Here is a 15,548-nt window from a genome sequence, read left to right as displayed (position 1 = left end):
TTCTGGCAACACTGAACTAAACAATCTATAAAAACATCATAGTTGCTCTGCTGTCGCCCTCCAAATTGTTAATATTTTTTTAACCGCTCAACAACCTAGCTGCAGTTTCGTCAAATTTAATTCTAGAGGTAAGTGGACCATTATTTTTTAAAATTTTCTTATCAATTAATTATTTTTATCATATTTTATTTGAAGTTGTAATAATACACTTAAGATATTTATATATGTCAGAAAATATTTGAATTTTTCAGTCTATAGGTTAAATTTAAGTATTAAGAAAAAAGGTAATTTAAATAATTAAATACGTAGAAAACCACAATTGTTTTAAAATTTAAAATTAAACAATATTATATATAGAATATAGCGACAGTTATAAATTATTAGTTTTCTAATAATATTCGCTCACTAGTATACGACTCTTCGCTTGTCTCGAATTCCGATCTATAGTTGATAGGTACTTAATACTATTAGTTTAGACTTGTCTGCGATAAAGAGTACTTATTTCTATACTTTTTTTTCAATTTAATTTTTTGTGGTTTGTTAAAAAAATTTTATTCATGGCGATAGGCGATAATGACAACGAAAAATAAATATATGATAAAGAAAAGGAGAGATCGATTGAAAGAAGTGCAATATCTTCTGGAGTTTTCTTTTTAAGAAGTTCTATTATACAAGCTCTTGTTCTTATAACCAGTTAGTCCGGCTATTTTCGCTACCTGAAACAAGTGGCTTTTAATATTTTTGCTAAATTTTTTTACACATTATATAATATAGATACTTGTTTGTTAATTGACAAGAAAAAAAATATAATTTTATAAATTATTTCGGTAATTATTTTACGTTTACTTCTACGTGTAAATATTAGATAATATATATATTATAATATTGAATACATTTTGCCATTATTATTGGTAGGTGTATTTAATAATGTGATTCGATATTATATATCACATGCACGTTTTGAATAACTATTATATTAATTCATTATTATTCTATTTGCATGCGTAAAATCCTACAACACGTCGACTTTTATACGTAGGCGCGCGCGTACTCACACACAAATACAATGTATATTATCCCATTTATTATACATACAATAAGAATTATTATGTGTAAACTGAATGTATAATATATTTAGTTCCTCATAGTACTCTAGCTGTCTAGCTGATAGTATCTATAAAATAATAGGTAAATATTTAATTTAAGGTTGGACGGATAATACTTTTTTTCATAATGTATTTAAATTTCTGACGTTATAATTTATAACATATAACTGAAAAAATAGATGTTCTGCCGCAGGGTACAAATTAATTTTGGTTGATGCTTCATTTTGAGTGTTACAATTTACATACAATAAATAATGTATAATATTATCTAATATATGTATATATATATATTTTTATAAATTACTTTTATATATAGCTTTTTGTATTATCGTATAGATATATTATATTTTATGGAATTAATTTGGTACTCGAATATTTTTGTTATTAAGTATTTTATGTAAATAGAACTTTGGTTTTGTCTGTAGAAAATTTATTTATTACATATTAAAAAAAAAAATGTATGGTATTCGATAAATTTATTGCAAAACCATTTTTTGTAAAAGTAAATCTTTCTTATAAGAGAGGTAGGATTAATTAGAAAAAGAAAAAAATTCTTTATTTAATTGTAAACTGTAGTATAATAATACATAATACCTATTTGAGACACTAGGTTCTTATTATCACACATATCCGATAAGTGCAGAAAATATGAAAAACAAAGATAGGAACTCAACATAAGCCACTTGATTTGAACAAGTCTAGATCTAGGATAATGACTTTAGTGCGAGAAGAAAAATGTATGTAATTTTAAGACCAATAAAACAAAATACATAATTTATTATTAAAATCTTCACTATTCTACGAAAGACGAAAAATAAAAAAAAAGTACAAAAACAACTCAATTCAAAATCATTTTTTATCCATAATACTTATAGTATTGCGTTTCAATTTTTTAATTCGATATAAAAAAAAAAATCACCAACATGCCAACTCGAGACAGTAGGACCCCTCTAAATAATTTAAAATTTAATTTGCTCATAATATGAGAATAATGTCTGTATTTTTATTAACATCCGTTGTTTTCTACGTTGTACTTAAATGAAAGTGAAATTACAGTATGTGGTCAAATTTAATTTTGACGTTACAACGCAATATTGTGAAATGTTATGTATAAAGTCTTTAAGCCTTTAAGTTGTTTTTGTACACAAATTACTTTTCTATTTAATTAATATTGATTTATATTGGTTTTAAAATATCTAATGTGTAACTACTGTACTTCAATAAAGTATTATAAGAATTATAACATTGACATAGTTGTTAATTCAAATAGGTATAAATCAAATATATTATATTTATGTACATAAATAATACATTTAGTTCATATTCTTTCAATCATTTGAGATTTTATTAAACATATTATATTTCTAACAATTAATGAAATTCTTACAAGTATCTAGGTATATATTAATATTAAATTTGTTTATCTATTAATTTTAATTCCGTTTTCATTACATACATATTAATAACAAAATTAAAACTATAAAAATATATTTAAAAAAATGTTTATATTATTTTTATTATTAGCTTTCAGTATAAAACTATTTAGCTCCACAATGACATAATTAACTTAACTAAACACAAATATATAATTAAACAAACAATAGAACAGAGAAAGGAAGATCGCTAAATAAAAAAATCCGCTTCCAAAATAAATTTAATTATTTTGTTGATGGCAATTTCCGAATTAGTGTTGAGAATGGGAGAATGCATTTGAGTGTTGAGTGGTATATTTAAGGTACTAAGGAAATTGAGCAAAATTAGGAGCTTAGAATCTAGAAACGCAGTAGAAAGAGTACATTTTGAAGGTCACAGCATTTTCAGTTAGATGTAAAGTGCAAAAAGAAGTCATTTAGATCAAGTTTATAAACATGATCTAATCGGAATATATGACCCATGCGGAGTCGGTTGAAGCATACAACTTTATTGTTGATCTTGGTAAATTCAAGTTGTTGAACTAAGTTTTTTGTTAGTGATATTGGGGAAGACATTTCTATAATTGATAGCAAAATAGCAGGAAAATTATTCTGGTGGTGAGATCAACGATTGAAAATGTGACGGTATAAAATTTAAAATATTTATTATTGTTTTAAAACAAAAAAATGTTTGAAAACCTCTAACATCCCCTCCCCGTAATACGCCCCTTAATTAAATATTTAAATACATACTTAAACTATATTACAAATTTATATTACTCATAAAATTGAAATTGTACTATTGAGAACTTATATATTATTAATAAATTATGTTTTAGTGGTTATAAGCAACATTTTTTTGAAGAAAAATCTATTATGAATCAACATCAAGAATCATCTAAAAAGGTAAATATATTTTATTACTTGTAAATTAATATATATATTATTATTGTTTATATCTTTGAAAAGATAATGGTCCTCGCTGAACAGGTTAGTGTATATATGTCACAGTTAAAACCCGAAATCCGTCGCAACTAGTTTTAACTAGTCAAAACTAGTTTCCACAAATCCCTTTATCTAGTCACTTCTGGTTTTAACTAGTTAAAACTAGAATAAACTGCAGCTTCAAATAAGTCAGTAAAAACTAGATTTAACTAAAAATTTGCATGTATTCGAACTCATATAGTATACTACATAAAACGCAAATGACCACAGACGATATATTCTATAAATATGTAGGTGTTGGGGTTCGAATAACAAACGAATACGTCGCATAGTATAAGAACGGACGGCACTTTATTTAAATAATTACAATAAATGCAATAATAATAATAATACAACAGTACCTATACATCCAGCGACCGTTCTTTAGGCCGAACCGTCGTGCGACCGTCGTCCGGTCGCGTTATCGCGGACAAGAATATAAACAGCCACGGTTTTTGCGAGCAGTTGTGCAGCCGCAACAAAAGCATCAACGGGGTCAGGGCTTGGCTTTGTAAAATGCACGCGTAAAAAATCCTGTGAGACAAATCGCTGTTTATGTAAAAAAAAATAAAATTCTATGTAACTCTGAATGTCACGATAAGGTCCTGTCAAAATAAATAATATAATAAATGTTTATATTTAATAATTATCCTAATGTGTACTTATACTTTTCCCTAGTTAAAACTAGTTTTACCTACCGGTATAAACAATACGTATTTTCACTATAGATAATTCTAGTTTTCACTAATATATTTTAGACACAACTAATTCCAACTAAATAAAAATAGGTTAAAACTAGTTTTGACGGTGATGGTCTTGGTAAATTCTAGTTTTAACTAGTTAAAACCAGAAGTGACTAAAGGGATTTGTGGGAACTAGTTTTGACGGATTTCGGGTTTTAACTATGATATATATATAATATATATATAATATACATACGTATATGGTATATCACCTATATAAACTACATATATATAATTTGTAAAATAATATTTAACTCAAAATGGTTAAATACAATAAAACATATCGACTATCAATCATCAAAATACAGCAGAACATATTTTTTTTTTAAATAAAACTATATTTATTTGGCTTTAAGTTTTTGCTGATATTCTTAGTTAGCTATCATATCATAATATACTACTTGTATTTCACTATGAATAAACTAGCAAAATGTTACATATTAAATTATTTAACCCATCATAATAAACAATTTTATTTATATGTATAATGAAGTAAAATAGTTATACTAATATTAATCTTAATAATACCTATTACACATAATAAATAATAAGTATTATTTTTATGATGGATGTCTGAAAATGTAAGATTGATTTTTCTTCGTGATTTTTCTTGCATTTATTATGTTTGTAAATATATAATTACAGTTTTTAATAAATTTAAATAGTAAATATTTATTATCATAAAATTTTCCTTGATACCATTATTATTATGTTATTTTATCGTAATAAGGCAGTATTATTTTTAAGGTACAATTAAAACAGTTAATAATTAATTTAAATTATATCATTCAATTGATTTGTAGCATGTTAAAGTTATTGACTTAATAAGTGACACGGTTACAAAACCAGACATTCATATGCGGAAAGCCATGTTTGAAGCAGAAGTTGGAGATGATGGTTATCAAGAAGACCCAACCGTATGTTGTATGTATTCATTTAGTTTTTAATGTAATTACTAATCAGTAATCACAATTGACTATAATATGTTGACACATAAAAAATGTATTTAAAAAATAATATTTTTCAATTTCTGGTTAAAATTTTTTTATATCAATCAATTAATTATTACATGAATAGTTTAAAACTATAATTATGATATTGAAATTTTCTTATACATTATATTTATCCTAGTTCATTTACTATCATATATAGCAGAGGACTGTCGCCCAGAGGTGGCCAGCAATAAGAGAGTCACAAGTCGCATAAATGCACAATATAATGAAAAATATTTAAGATAAGCGTATGAAATATTAAGCTGAAGGATCCCAAATAAAACACCTTGTACAAATGTGGTACAATACATAAATTTTCCATATAATATGATGATTAATACAGTTAGGTACTAACTTATACTAATAATTGTATAATAAAAAAATTTGAAGTTTTGATGTAAAAATGTAAATGTTATTTCTTACATTAAAATTAGCTATACCAGGTGGTAGGTAAGGAAAAACTTTGGCACGTGAAAAATGTAAATATTTAGAATATTAAATTGTATTTTTAATATATAATAAGAGTAATAAGACCACAATGTAAGTACGTTTCCATTCCTCTTTCTAATAAATTTTATAAATTAAGAACGTTTCTCTTATTATTGATATCAGACTTTTCATGACTGTCAGAGAATCAGAATTCGTTAATTTAATTTAAATTAAATTTATATCATTTGAACAAAAAAAAAAAAAATTCATCAAGACAATTAATAAATAATCAATAATATCATATTTTTTATTAGGTACCTAATTAAATAAATACATTGAAATGAATACATTTTCTTTTATTTATATACTTATATCATATTATAATAATTAATTGTCATGTGGGTAAAAAATTCATGTAATTTTTAACGCTAGCGTTAAAAAATTTTGCCACCCTGATATACATATTATTTTATTATAATATAATGACTGTTTATTGGTTTTATCGAATTTTGATAAATATTAATTTCTCCGGCTCATGTATTATATGTATTATATTGTATTATATTATTAAGCACAAACATTGTTTTTATCGAATAAATAAGTAATTTCGTCCAAATTTTTAATTAAAATAAATATAGAAAATTACAATGTTTGATGATCGTTTAAATAAAAAGATAAATTTAAGTTATATTATTTTATTTATTTATTTATTTATTTATTTTTGTGTATTATAATATAATATTATGTAATAATAATATATTATAATATTATTGTATTTTTTTTTTTTTTTTTTTTTATTGCTTCAGCATCAACGACAAGGTTATTAGCTTATAGTGTTTAGGTTAGGTTTATTGTATTATATTATAGTTGATAGAACCATAATGTACATAACATACTATTAAGCTAAATTTTTATCGAAACAACGAAATTGATACAACCCCAATATAATAAACAATAATACAATAACTATTTACAAACACTAAAAGATTCAAGTAGGTATATATAAAAAATTATTCATTTACAAACAATCCGAAACCCATTATCACTTAGGTACTATATGAAAACAAAGATATACCATATATCTCATACATAGGTACAGTTATAACAGTTTATTAGCTATCTATAATGTCACAGGACACAGATATATAAAATAACATATGTCCATGTCTAATATATAATATCTAATACCTATTATCTATCTGCTAAATCTGTGTATGAATTTGTTTCATTTAGTATTTGGCAATTTGGACAACCTAAATTTGAATTGAATAATTATCTGGTAGACTTCTTACTTCAAATTAAATTGACGACGCCACACATTAGAAAATATTTTCCTCTATTTTTCATGTATTATTGTGTTTACAATTCCTAGATTATGTGGTCTTATAATCTCCAAAAACGTGAATTTATGATTATTTTTTTTTAGCAATCTCATTAATCATTAACTGCAATGTTAACAATTTAAAAAATGTATCTATTATTCCAAATATCTTATACATATAGAATATATCAAGGGTGGCCAAACTTTTTTTGGTCACGATCTACTAAAAATGTACTTCACCTTTGAGGATCGACTTCCATATAATTTTTTTTTTTATTATTGAATAACTATAATTATTAAAAAACATATAGGGCAAAGGACAAAGTTATTTGAGGTAGACATTACACTTTAGATCGAATATTCAAACAAAAAATATCGATTTTTCCTTTTACAATTTTAGTTATTTTGTTGTTAGATATTGATTCTAGGAATATATAATTTTTTTCCATTAAAAATATAATTATTATTGTATTTTTTAAATATAATAATTATTATATACGTATAGTAGGTAATTCACTAGGTATAGGATCTATACTTCTAGATATAATTCGATATTTTACTTAAAAATGAGTCCAATCTTCTTTGTTAATCATCATTCATTAGTAATAGAAAAATAAATTTTTATATTTTTAACTGTACTAATGTGTTGTTTGTATTATAAAAATAAAGAATTTATTTGTTTGAACGCACGAATTTCAAAAATCTCTGGACCGATTTCTATTAACTTGTATTGGAGTAAAAAAAAACCTTTAAATGGACTGAAATAATCTTGTTACATTTAAATTTGAAGTACTTAAATTTACTCTGATATTAAAACTAATAACACTAAACGCGAACTCTTGGACATTCATTAAATGTATTAAAATTCACAATATGAATGAATATGTGTCCTCTTAACGACAAACGCATAAACCAAGAATTAATTTAAAATTATAAGTAAGAATTTTGTTAATTTTTTTTTAAGATTGATTTAAAAAATATTACATTTTCAAATTCTAAACACAATGAATTTCAAAATAGTATATTGTTTAATTGAGCAGTTGGTCCATGCTAACTCAGATGTGTATTACTCTATATAGTATATGATATAACCCCACAAACTATGATATAAATTAACGTTTCTGTAGTAATTTATATATATTTTATAGATACTTTGATATTACATACAACTTTATAAGTATACATGTAACTTTGTTTTTAAAAAAATATAGTATTGGAAGAGAAATCATCAAAACTTTTTGGAAAAGAAGCGGCATTATTTGTACCAAGCGGCCTCATGGGGAATTTAGTTGCAAGTAATTTGTATTTTTATTATTAATTACATTAAAAAATATTTGTAGAAACATATTTGTTTCTTTAGTTTATAAAACTATACATTTTCAACACAATTTTATATATTATCATAATTAAATCAGTATATCACAGTTATTAAATTGTGTGAATAAAATGTCCAGGTTTTCTTTAATAATGTCGACAAAAATTATTGAAAAAAAAAATTCTTACTTTTTTGAATTATGATAACATACATTATTATATTATTAATTTCTCTCTTCGAAGTAGAATACCTTTAGAGAGTATTTTGATACAGTAGTTATCAAATTATAAGAATTTAAAGCTTAGATGAGCGAAGTAGTAGACTAACATTTCTCAGGGTATCTCCGTATCACTCCACTCATCAAGCTCGCATAAATTTTAAATACTTCTAACTCAAAGGCTGCATTCAAATTTTGGTTTTTATACTTCAAAATACTCTGAAAAATATTCTGCTTCAAAGGATGAAATTAAAAATATGTTATCATTCAAAAAAGTAAGAAACTTAAAATATTAAAAATGTTGTTTATTTTGACTGAAATTATAAAAAGAAGTATTTTATAACATTATAAAACATTAATAGATTAGATTTTTAAATAATGAGTGTTATTCAATAAAAAAATCACACCGTTTGTTTTATTATTTAAGTGATGTATCAGCGTACCTTTGAGGTAATAAATCGGAGTTGGTTGACATAATATTCCATCTATCCATTTTTATTTTTGCACCAAATTAAGTGATTGTTAAAGATAATTGAGTACTATTTTTAATCTTAGGTACATATTTATAAAGCGATATAAGTTTATTTGGCAATGTAAGAAATAGAATTGTATGTGTGAAATAAAACACTTGAAAAATGTGTGTATTAGCCCAAGTGTTACAAATAACGATGTTTTAAAAAATAATCAACATTTCAGTGATGGCTCACATAAAAGATCAACGAGGATGCGAAGTTATAGTTGGCGACAAAAGTCACATTTTGCTGTGGGAACAAAGTGGAGCTGCACAGGTTAAATTTTTATTTATTTTTTTTTAGTTTGATGCTTTGTTGAGTAATATTAATTTAGATATTTTCATTAACCAGTTTGCAGGTTTGCAAATGAGAGAAGTTAGAAATTTGGCAGATGGTTCATTCGATTTGTCAGAGTTAAGTGAAAAATGTCGACCAACAAATCCATATGATTACGAATCATATACATCATTAATTTGTGTAGAAAACACTCACAACTATCTCGGCGGTGTAGTAGTTCCTCTTGAGTGGCTTGATCAGGTAAAACAAATTATAGTTAATTTATAATTTTTTTTCTTATTTAAACTGCGTATTTACAACTAATACTTTTTAATTTTTATAGTTTAAATTAGTATCTTAAATTTTAATCACATTTGTTTTATAATATTATTATTATAATGTATAGAAATGGAAAAGAATAGTCAGTTATTTAACCATTTTTTTTTTTTTATTTAAGAACAATAGTTATTTACTTAAATACTCTAACTAAAACAGAAAAAAGCCGTGTGAATTATTTCCATTTTTTAAGTTGAAGTATGTTTAAAAACATACCTAATATACACTAAAACTTAGTTAAGAGTAAGGCATTTTTTCATTAAAATCTTTGATATCTGCACAAAAATTTACTTAAATAGGTAGCTTACAAGGTAATATTAAAAAAAAAAAATTAAAAACCTAGTATAGTATTATCATATTGTGGTTTAATCATATACTTGATTTTTTTTAGTTAGGAAAATTTGTTAAGGAAAAAAACATCCCTCTGCACATGGACGGAGCTCGAATATTTAACGCAGCCGTTCACCTAGGTGTTCCCGTCAGTCGAATAGCTGAACACTGCGATTCCGTAACGTTTTGTCTGAGTAAAGGACTTGGAGCACCAATTGGTGCGGTTTTGCTAGGCAATAAAATATTCATCGAAAAGTAATGAATCTGTTTCCCGTTAATTTTTATATTTACGCTGGAAACAATATTATTATTTTAAATGTCTGTAATTTAGATGCCGAAGAATTAGAAAATCCTTGGGTGGATCTATGCGCCAAGCCGGGATCGTGGCCGCAGCTGGAGTGTACGCCTTAGATAACTGTGTAGAAAGACTGGCCATGGATCACAAGCACGCCAAGAAAATTGCAAATGGTATATAATTATAAATTTTTGTTTTATAATATATAATGATGAAGTTAGACTCGTTTTACTACTTGACACAAATGCAAGCCACGAGGTAGAAAAAAAAATGTAGCTATGTAACTTAGCATACTAAAATTTAGATCTAGCACCAAAAATATCGTATTATAGTATATTAGTAAGTAGACAGTATAGTATCTATACCATCTATCATCATAATATTGTCTTCAATAATTATATTTACGTATAAATATACTAAATACTAGTTCAAGTTATCAAATATTTCATAATTTTTAAATGTAAATATAGGAAAATACATTTTACAGTTTGTAAACACTCATATTTTTTCAAATATTATAACCCATTCTGATTCTGAATCTGGTTGGTATTATTATTAGTATACCTGACTCTTATTTTTGTTATGATTTATTGGTTGTCAGATCTATCTATCCACTCTTAAAAATTTAAATATTGCGACCTATATTATTGCAGGTTGTATATTGGAAACAAAATACTTATTTATTTTTAATATTGATATAATGTATTGCAAATTAGTTAAAATTCTCGTATGTCAAGTATTGAACTATATAATAGCTTAATTTTATTGTATTATTGGTTAAGGGTTTAAAGCTTAGATAATAAACTTAGAATCTTAGATGATACTGCATTTTTAGATTTAAATAGGTAGGTACTTTAAGTCCTATATTTTCAATTAAATAACCATTATTATTCATTTCAAACTAGTATTTAATGATGATAGTAAGACAAAAAAATTATTTTTTGCAGCCATCCATCAAATGGCCAGTCCTGATGTTGCCGTTAACCCTGAGAAAGTTGATACCAATATAATAATTGTAAAGTTAAACGATAAGAAGATCAAGTCACCTGAATTCTACGACATGTTGTTGAAAGTAAATCAGACATCAGTAAATAGTAAAATAATTGGGGGGTGAGAGGAGCACAAGAAAAGTGGATATATCTATTTTTATGGTTTTGAAGAAATATAACATTATATACTGAGAAATTAGTATCACAGTGAAGACTAATATAATATAATATTTTTATTAATACATAATCTATTATAAAATCTTTAAATTAAACGTCTAATACATAGACATTAGACGTGTGAGTATATAGGTATTAGGTATATAAGATATTATAATGCATATGTAACTATGTAAGTGGTGTGTGTGTGTCTTCGATCTTCCTACCTATATATCCCTTTGTTTTCTTCAACATTCATTTCCATAGATAGAGACTCTCACTACTTTTCAATTTCCATTTCTCATAACTAAACACATCCACTCTGTAGAATTTAAAATTTCTTATACATGAATGTTATGTGTTATTTATTTTATACAGGTAAACAAAGAAGCCGATGATATTCCGAATGAAATAAATTTAACGTCTGTCAGAATATCATATCTATACAAAGGATGTGTGAGATTTGTTTTACACAAGGACATTTCCGAAGAGGACGTGGATATGGCTATTAAAAAGATAAAATATGTTATTGAAAAAATCATATCCTCTGATTAAATTATTATAGGAACACTACTATAACGAAAAAATATAACATCATAAGTAAAAGAAGAAATTAGCTGTACGCAGCAGATAGGTATATGTTACGTAGGTACCTAATAATATATGCATAGAATGTAAAAATTGCATTAAAAGAAATGTTAAGGTTATAAAATAACTATAAATACTAAGCGCACATTTATATTATCCATAATATTATAATCTTCTATTATTTTATTTTGATATATCTTATTTAATCTATGTACCTACCTCTTTTTTATTTTGATAAAAATAAAAATACATAGTAGGTATATTAAATAATGATTAAAAAAATCAGGTAATATAAGAATAAAACACGTATAATATCTAAGATTAAACGCCTTTAACAAATTTGTTCAGTGTTATTATATAAGAATTAAGACTTTTCAATATTTTAAGTTTAATATTTTAATTTTTGAGCATAAATGGATATATTAAGTTTACAACGATGTGTTTTCTGTCTTTCCGATGTATTTTATTTGAAATTTAAAAGTTATCAATCAAATTTTTAACTAATGGAAAAATGGACTAATATCAAATCCACCTATAATTTATTAAAATTGGAAATTGTTTTATTTATATCAAAATTATATTTTAATGTATCAAAATATTCCAAAATATATTCTGTTTCAGAATATAATTTACATGTTCAAAAGAGTAAAAACTTAAAATTTTAACGATAAAAATAGAAAAATATAATTTTTCCCAAAAATGTGGTTTTATAAGAAGACTATCTATACAAAAAAAACAACACTTCCATAAACGTAAAACGTTACTTTTTTCTGAAATAAAAAGGGTTTTACATTAAATATACGACACGGGTAGAAAAACAATACATAGACATATAATAAGTGTATACACCAGACACCTATTACCTAATATTATAGGTATTATACTAACTGTCACCCGCATAAGCTCCGGCCCCACGAATAGTTGTTTGCAAATTGTGGGGTTGTTTCTTTGTCTTATAGTTATTTCGATCATAAAATGCTATAAAGTGTTCATACCTAAATACCTTATAACTACGCAAATTAACAATAATTTAAGGTGTTAAATATAAATATAGGTATTAGGTAGTTAAGTATAGATAATACTAAAAACAATATTTTTCTCACATTAATATCATTATTTTTACGCATGGGAAATATATCATATAATAATATTATTACGTCGTTAAATATGAATAGCAATAATAATGATTATTAAACAACAACATCGAGCATTGCATTTTTTTAGGGCTTCGAATCATACAGCCAATCAGCACGCCACTGACTTACTATACAACTTTTCTATTGGTTATTAATTATTATTGTTATTGGATGCGTTTTAACCTATCTTAACTACTGGAGTCTCGAGATTAAATTCGTCAGTCGTAGTTAGAACGCAGTGATCTATATTTCAAACCCTGCAGGACCGTTCAAAGCACCGAGCCGTTGTCACATCGCATATACGTCGACAATAATAATTGATTCATCGTCGATTCTACGTACACATTCTGAGGTGAGTCGTGAGAGATTGCTTAACTATATGCTTTAAACAATTATTTTAATATGTTATAATATGTAGTACATATACGTCGGAATTCAAATTTAAGGTAAGTGTAAATTTTCGTGTGCTTAGATACATATTAGATAACATATTTTTGTACAAATCTGAAATGTAAAAATATTGGGCATATTTCACAAAAGCGGTAATACCTCCTTCAAACTGTTAGGTATAATAGTAAAAAATTTGGTCTCGATACGTTGAATGGTGTAGATTTGTATGTGTGACAAAAAATCTGGACTTGCTTAATGCTTTTATAGTATAGATTTAAGATTATAATTTATTAATAGTATAATAGTGATAATGGCAGCGCTATCTATTGTTGTCATTTTGAACTTTTTGTGCGTGTAACGAACAATTATATGGTTACCACTCGGCACTCAATCGCACCGCTAGATAGCGTTGCCCTATTCATTTTTGTTTTTATTTATTACACTGATTTATATTTTCGTTTTCTGATTCAATTGCGTTTAAGATATCAAATCACTTATAATTTATACCGAATTTCAACATTATTATAAAAACTATAAAAATTACTTCAATTGTAAAAATAGTTTAGAAACTTTACGAGAAAAACTTAATAGTACTAATTATTCATTAAATTATACCGTAAATGATCCGTTTTAAGTACCTATCTACATTCATTATTTCAAAGAGTTTAAATATTTTTACATTATGTGATATCATGATAAAACAACATTTTTGAAAATAATTAAATTTTTTATAATTTGCGTATAATCGTTATTATATTTTGACTTATAACTATTATGCAAGACAGTACACATTTCATATTCCAAAGTAAAATATTTTTTTGAGATTCAAATACATATAAATCGAACTACGAAAAAGCAGTTAATTAGTTATAACTTTATTAATATTAGATGAAGTGGAATAATATTTTGTGATATATCTAACTTATAACCTATAACTACGAGGAGTCTACGACTACGAATGATTTTGTATAATTATTGTTTAACAAATAATTAAAGATATTTATTTATACAACTATGGTTCATTACAATACACCAAAACAGGTACGTAGTAGAATATAAGCAATTTTTTTAAATTATCTATAAATAACTAGGTACCTATGTAGCTATATAAATATAGGTACCAAATATATATTAACGCCATATATTTCATGGAATAGACAACTTTTGAACAGATTGATTTAAAGATGAGGCTATTTTGTGTATTAATTACCTATCACAAATAATATATGTATAGGTATTAAATACCTATCATTATTCAGCTATTAATTAATTTATAACTATGAATTATATTATTATTTATGTTAAGTATTAAAATTGAATGGTTCCACTATTATAATTCTTAATTTAATCACTTTTTAAATAAAATCAAATTTGTTTAATAAAATATCAATTTTATTAGGTTAAGTACGCATTATAACGTATTATTTATTTATATAGGTATAATATATTATAATTTTAGTTACTGTTAAACCAATGGTCACAGCTGCCACGGTGTTATTTGTTCATTTATAAAAATAATAATATAATAATAAAACCAGAAAATTACACAGCGTGTATTGTGTAAATTATAATTCTATAATTTGCTACAACTATTGAAAGATTTCGTACAATATTATTGACTAGTTTAGTATTGATTAAACCATTTAAATCCTTGGTAGGTACTAGGTAGTGGATAATGAAAAAAAAAACTTTTTTGTATAATTAAAGATATTACCTATGTATTTTTAAATACCATGCTTAAAATTAATTTGCTACAATATGATTTAAGATTTACAGTATTAATTTCTAATTAATTAATTATTTATAAATATATAATAATACTCTTATAGTTGTATGTATAGAGTGAGTGACTAGGTACAATTTTTAAATGAAAATCTGATATTTAACTTTTAATCACTTTGAATAGTCAATATTTTATATATTATTATATACCATAGCTGGTCATACTAATATCTACAGTTAGAATTAATTGTGTCTATATTTATAAAACTAAAAGAGATAACAATATTTATTGAATTATT

General features: G+C 24.9%; 1 protein-coding gene across 1 annotated transcript; it reads left to right on the top strand.

The window, feature by feature from the left end:
* Positions 1-12,187, top strand: LOC114132555 (uncharacterized). Its single transcript, XM_027998046.2, has 10 exons — positions 1-128; positions 3,358-3,424; positions 5,049-5,169; positions 8,199-8,282; positions 9,216-9,307; positions 9,383-9,568; positions 10,035-10,228; positions 10,305-10,441; positions 11,216-11,340; positions 11,792-12,187. Exons 2-10 carry the CDS (start codon positions 3,395-3,397, stop codon positions 11,966-11,968), a joined length of 1,146 nt encoding a protein of 381 aa, XP_027853847.2. The 5' UTR covers positions 1-128; positions 3,358-3,394; the 3' UTR covers positions 11,969-12,187.
* Positions 12,188-15,548: the final 3,361 nt, after the last annotated feature.

Source organism: Aphis gossypii, chromosome 2, assembly GCF_020184175.1.
Source record: "Aphis gossypii isolate Hap1 chromosome 2, ASM2018417v2, whole genome shotgun sequence".
Lineage (NCBI taxonomy): Eukaryota > Metazoa > Arthropoda > Insecta > Hemiptera > Aphididae > Aphis > Aphis gossypii.
This window is presented reverse-complemented; position numbering and strand designations above follow the sequence as displayed.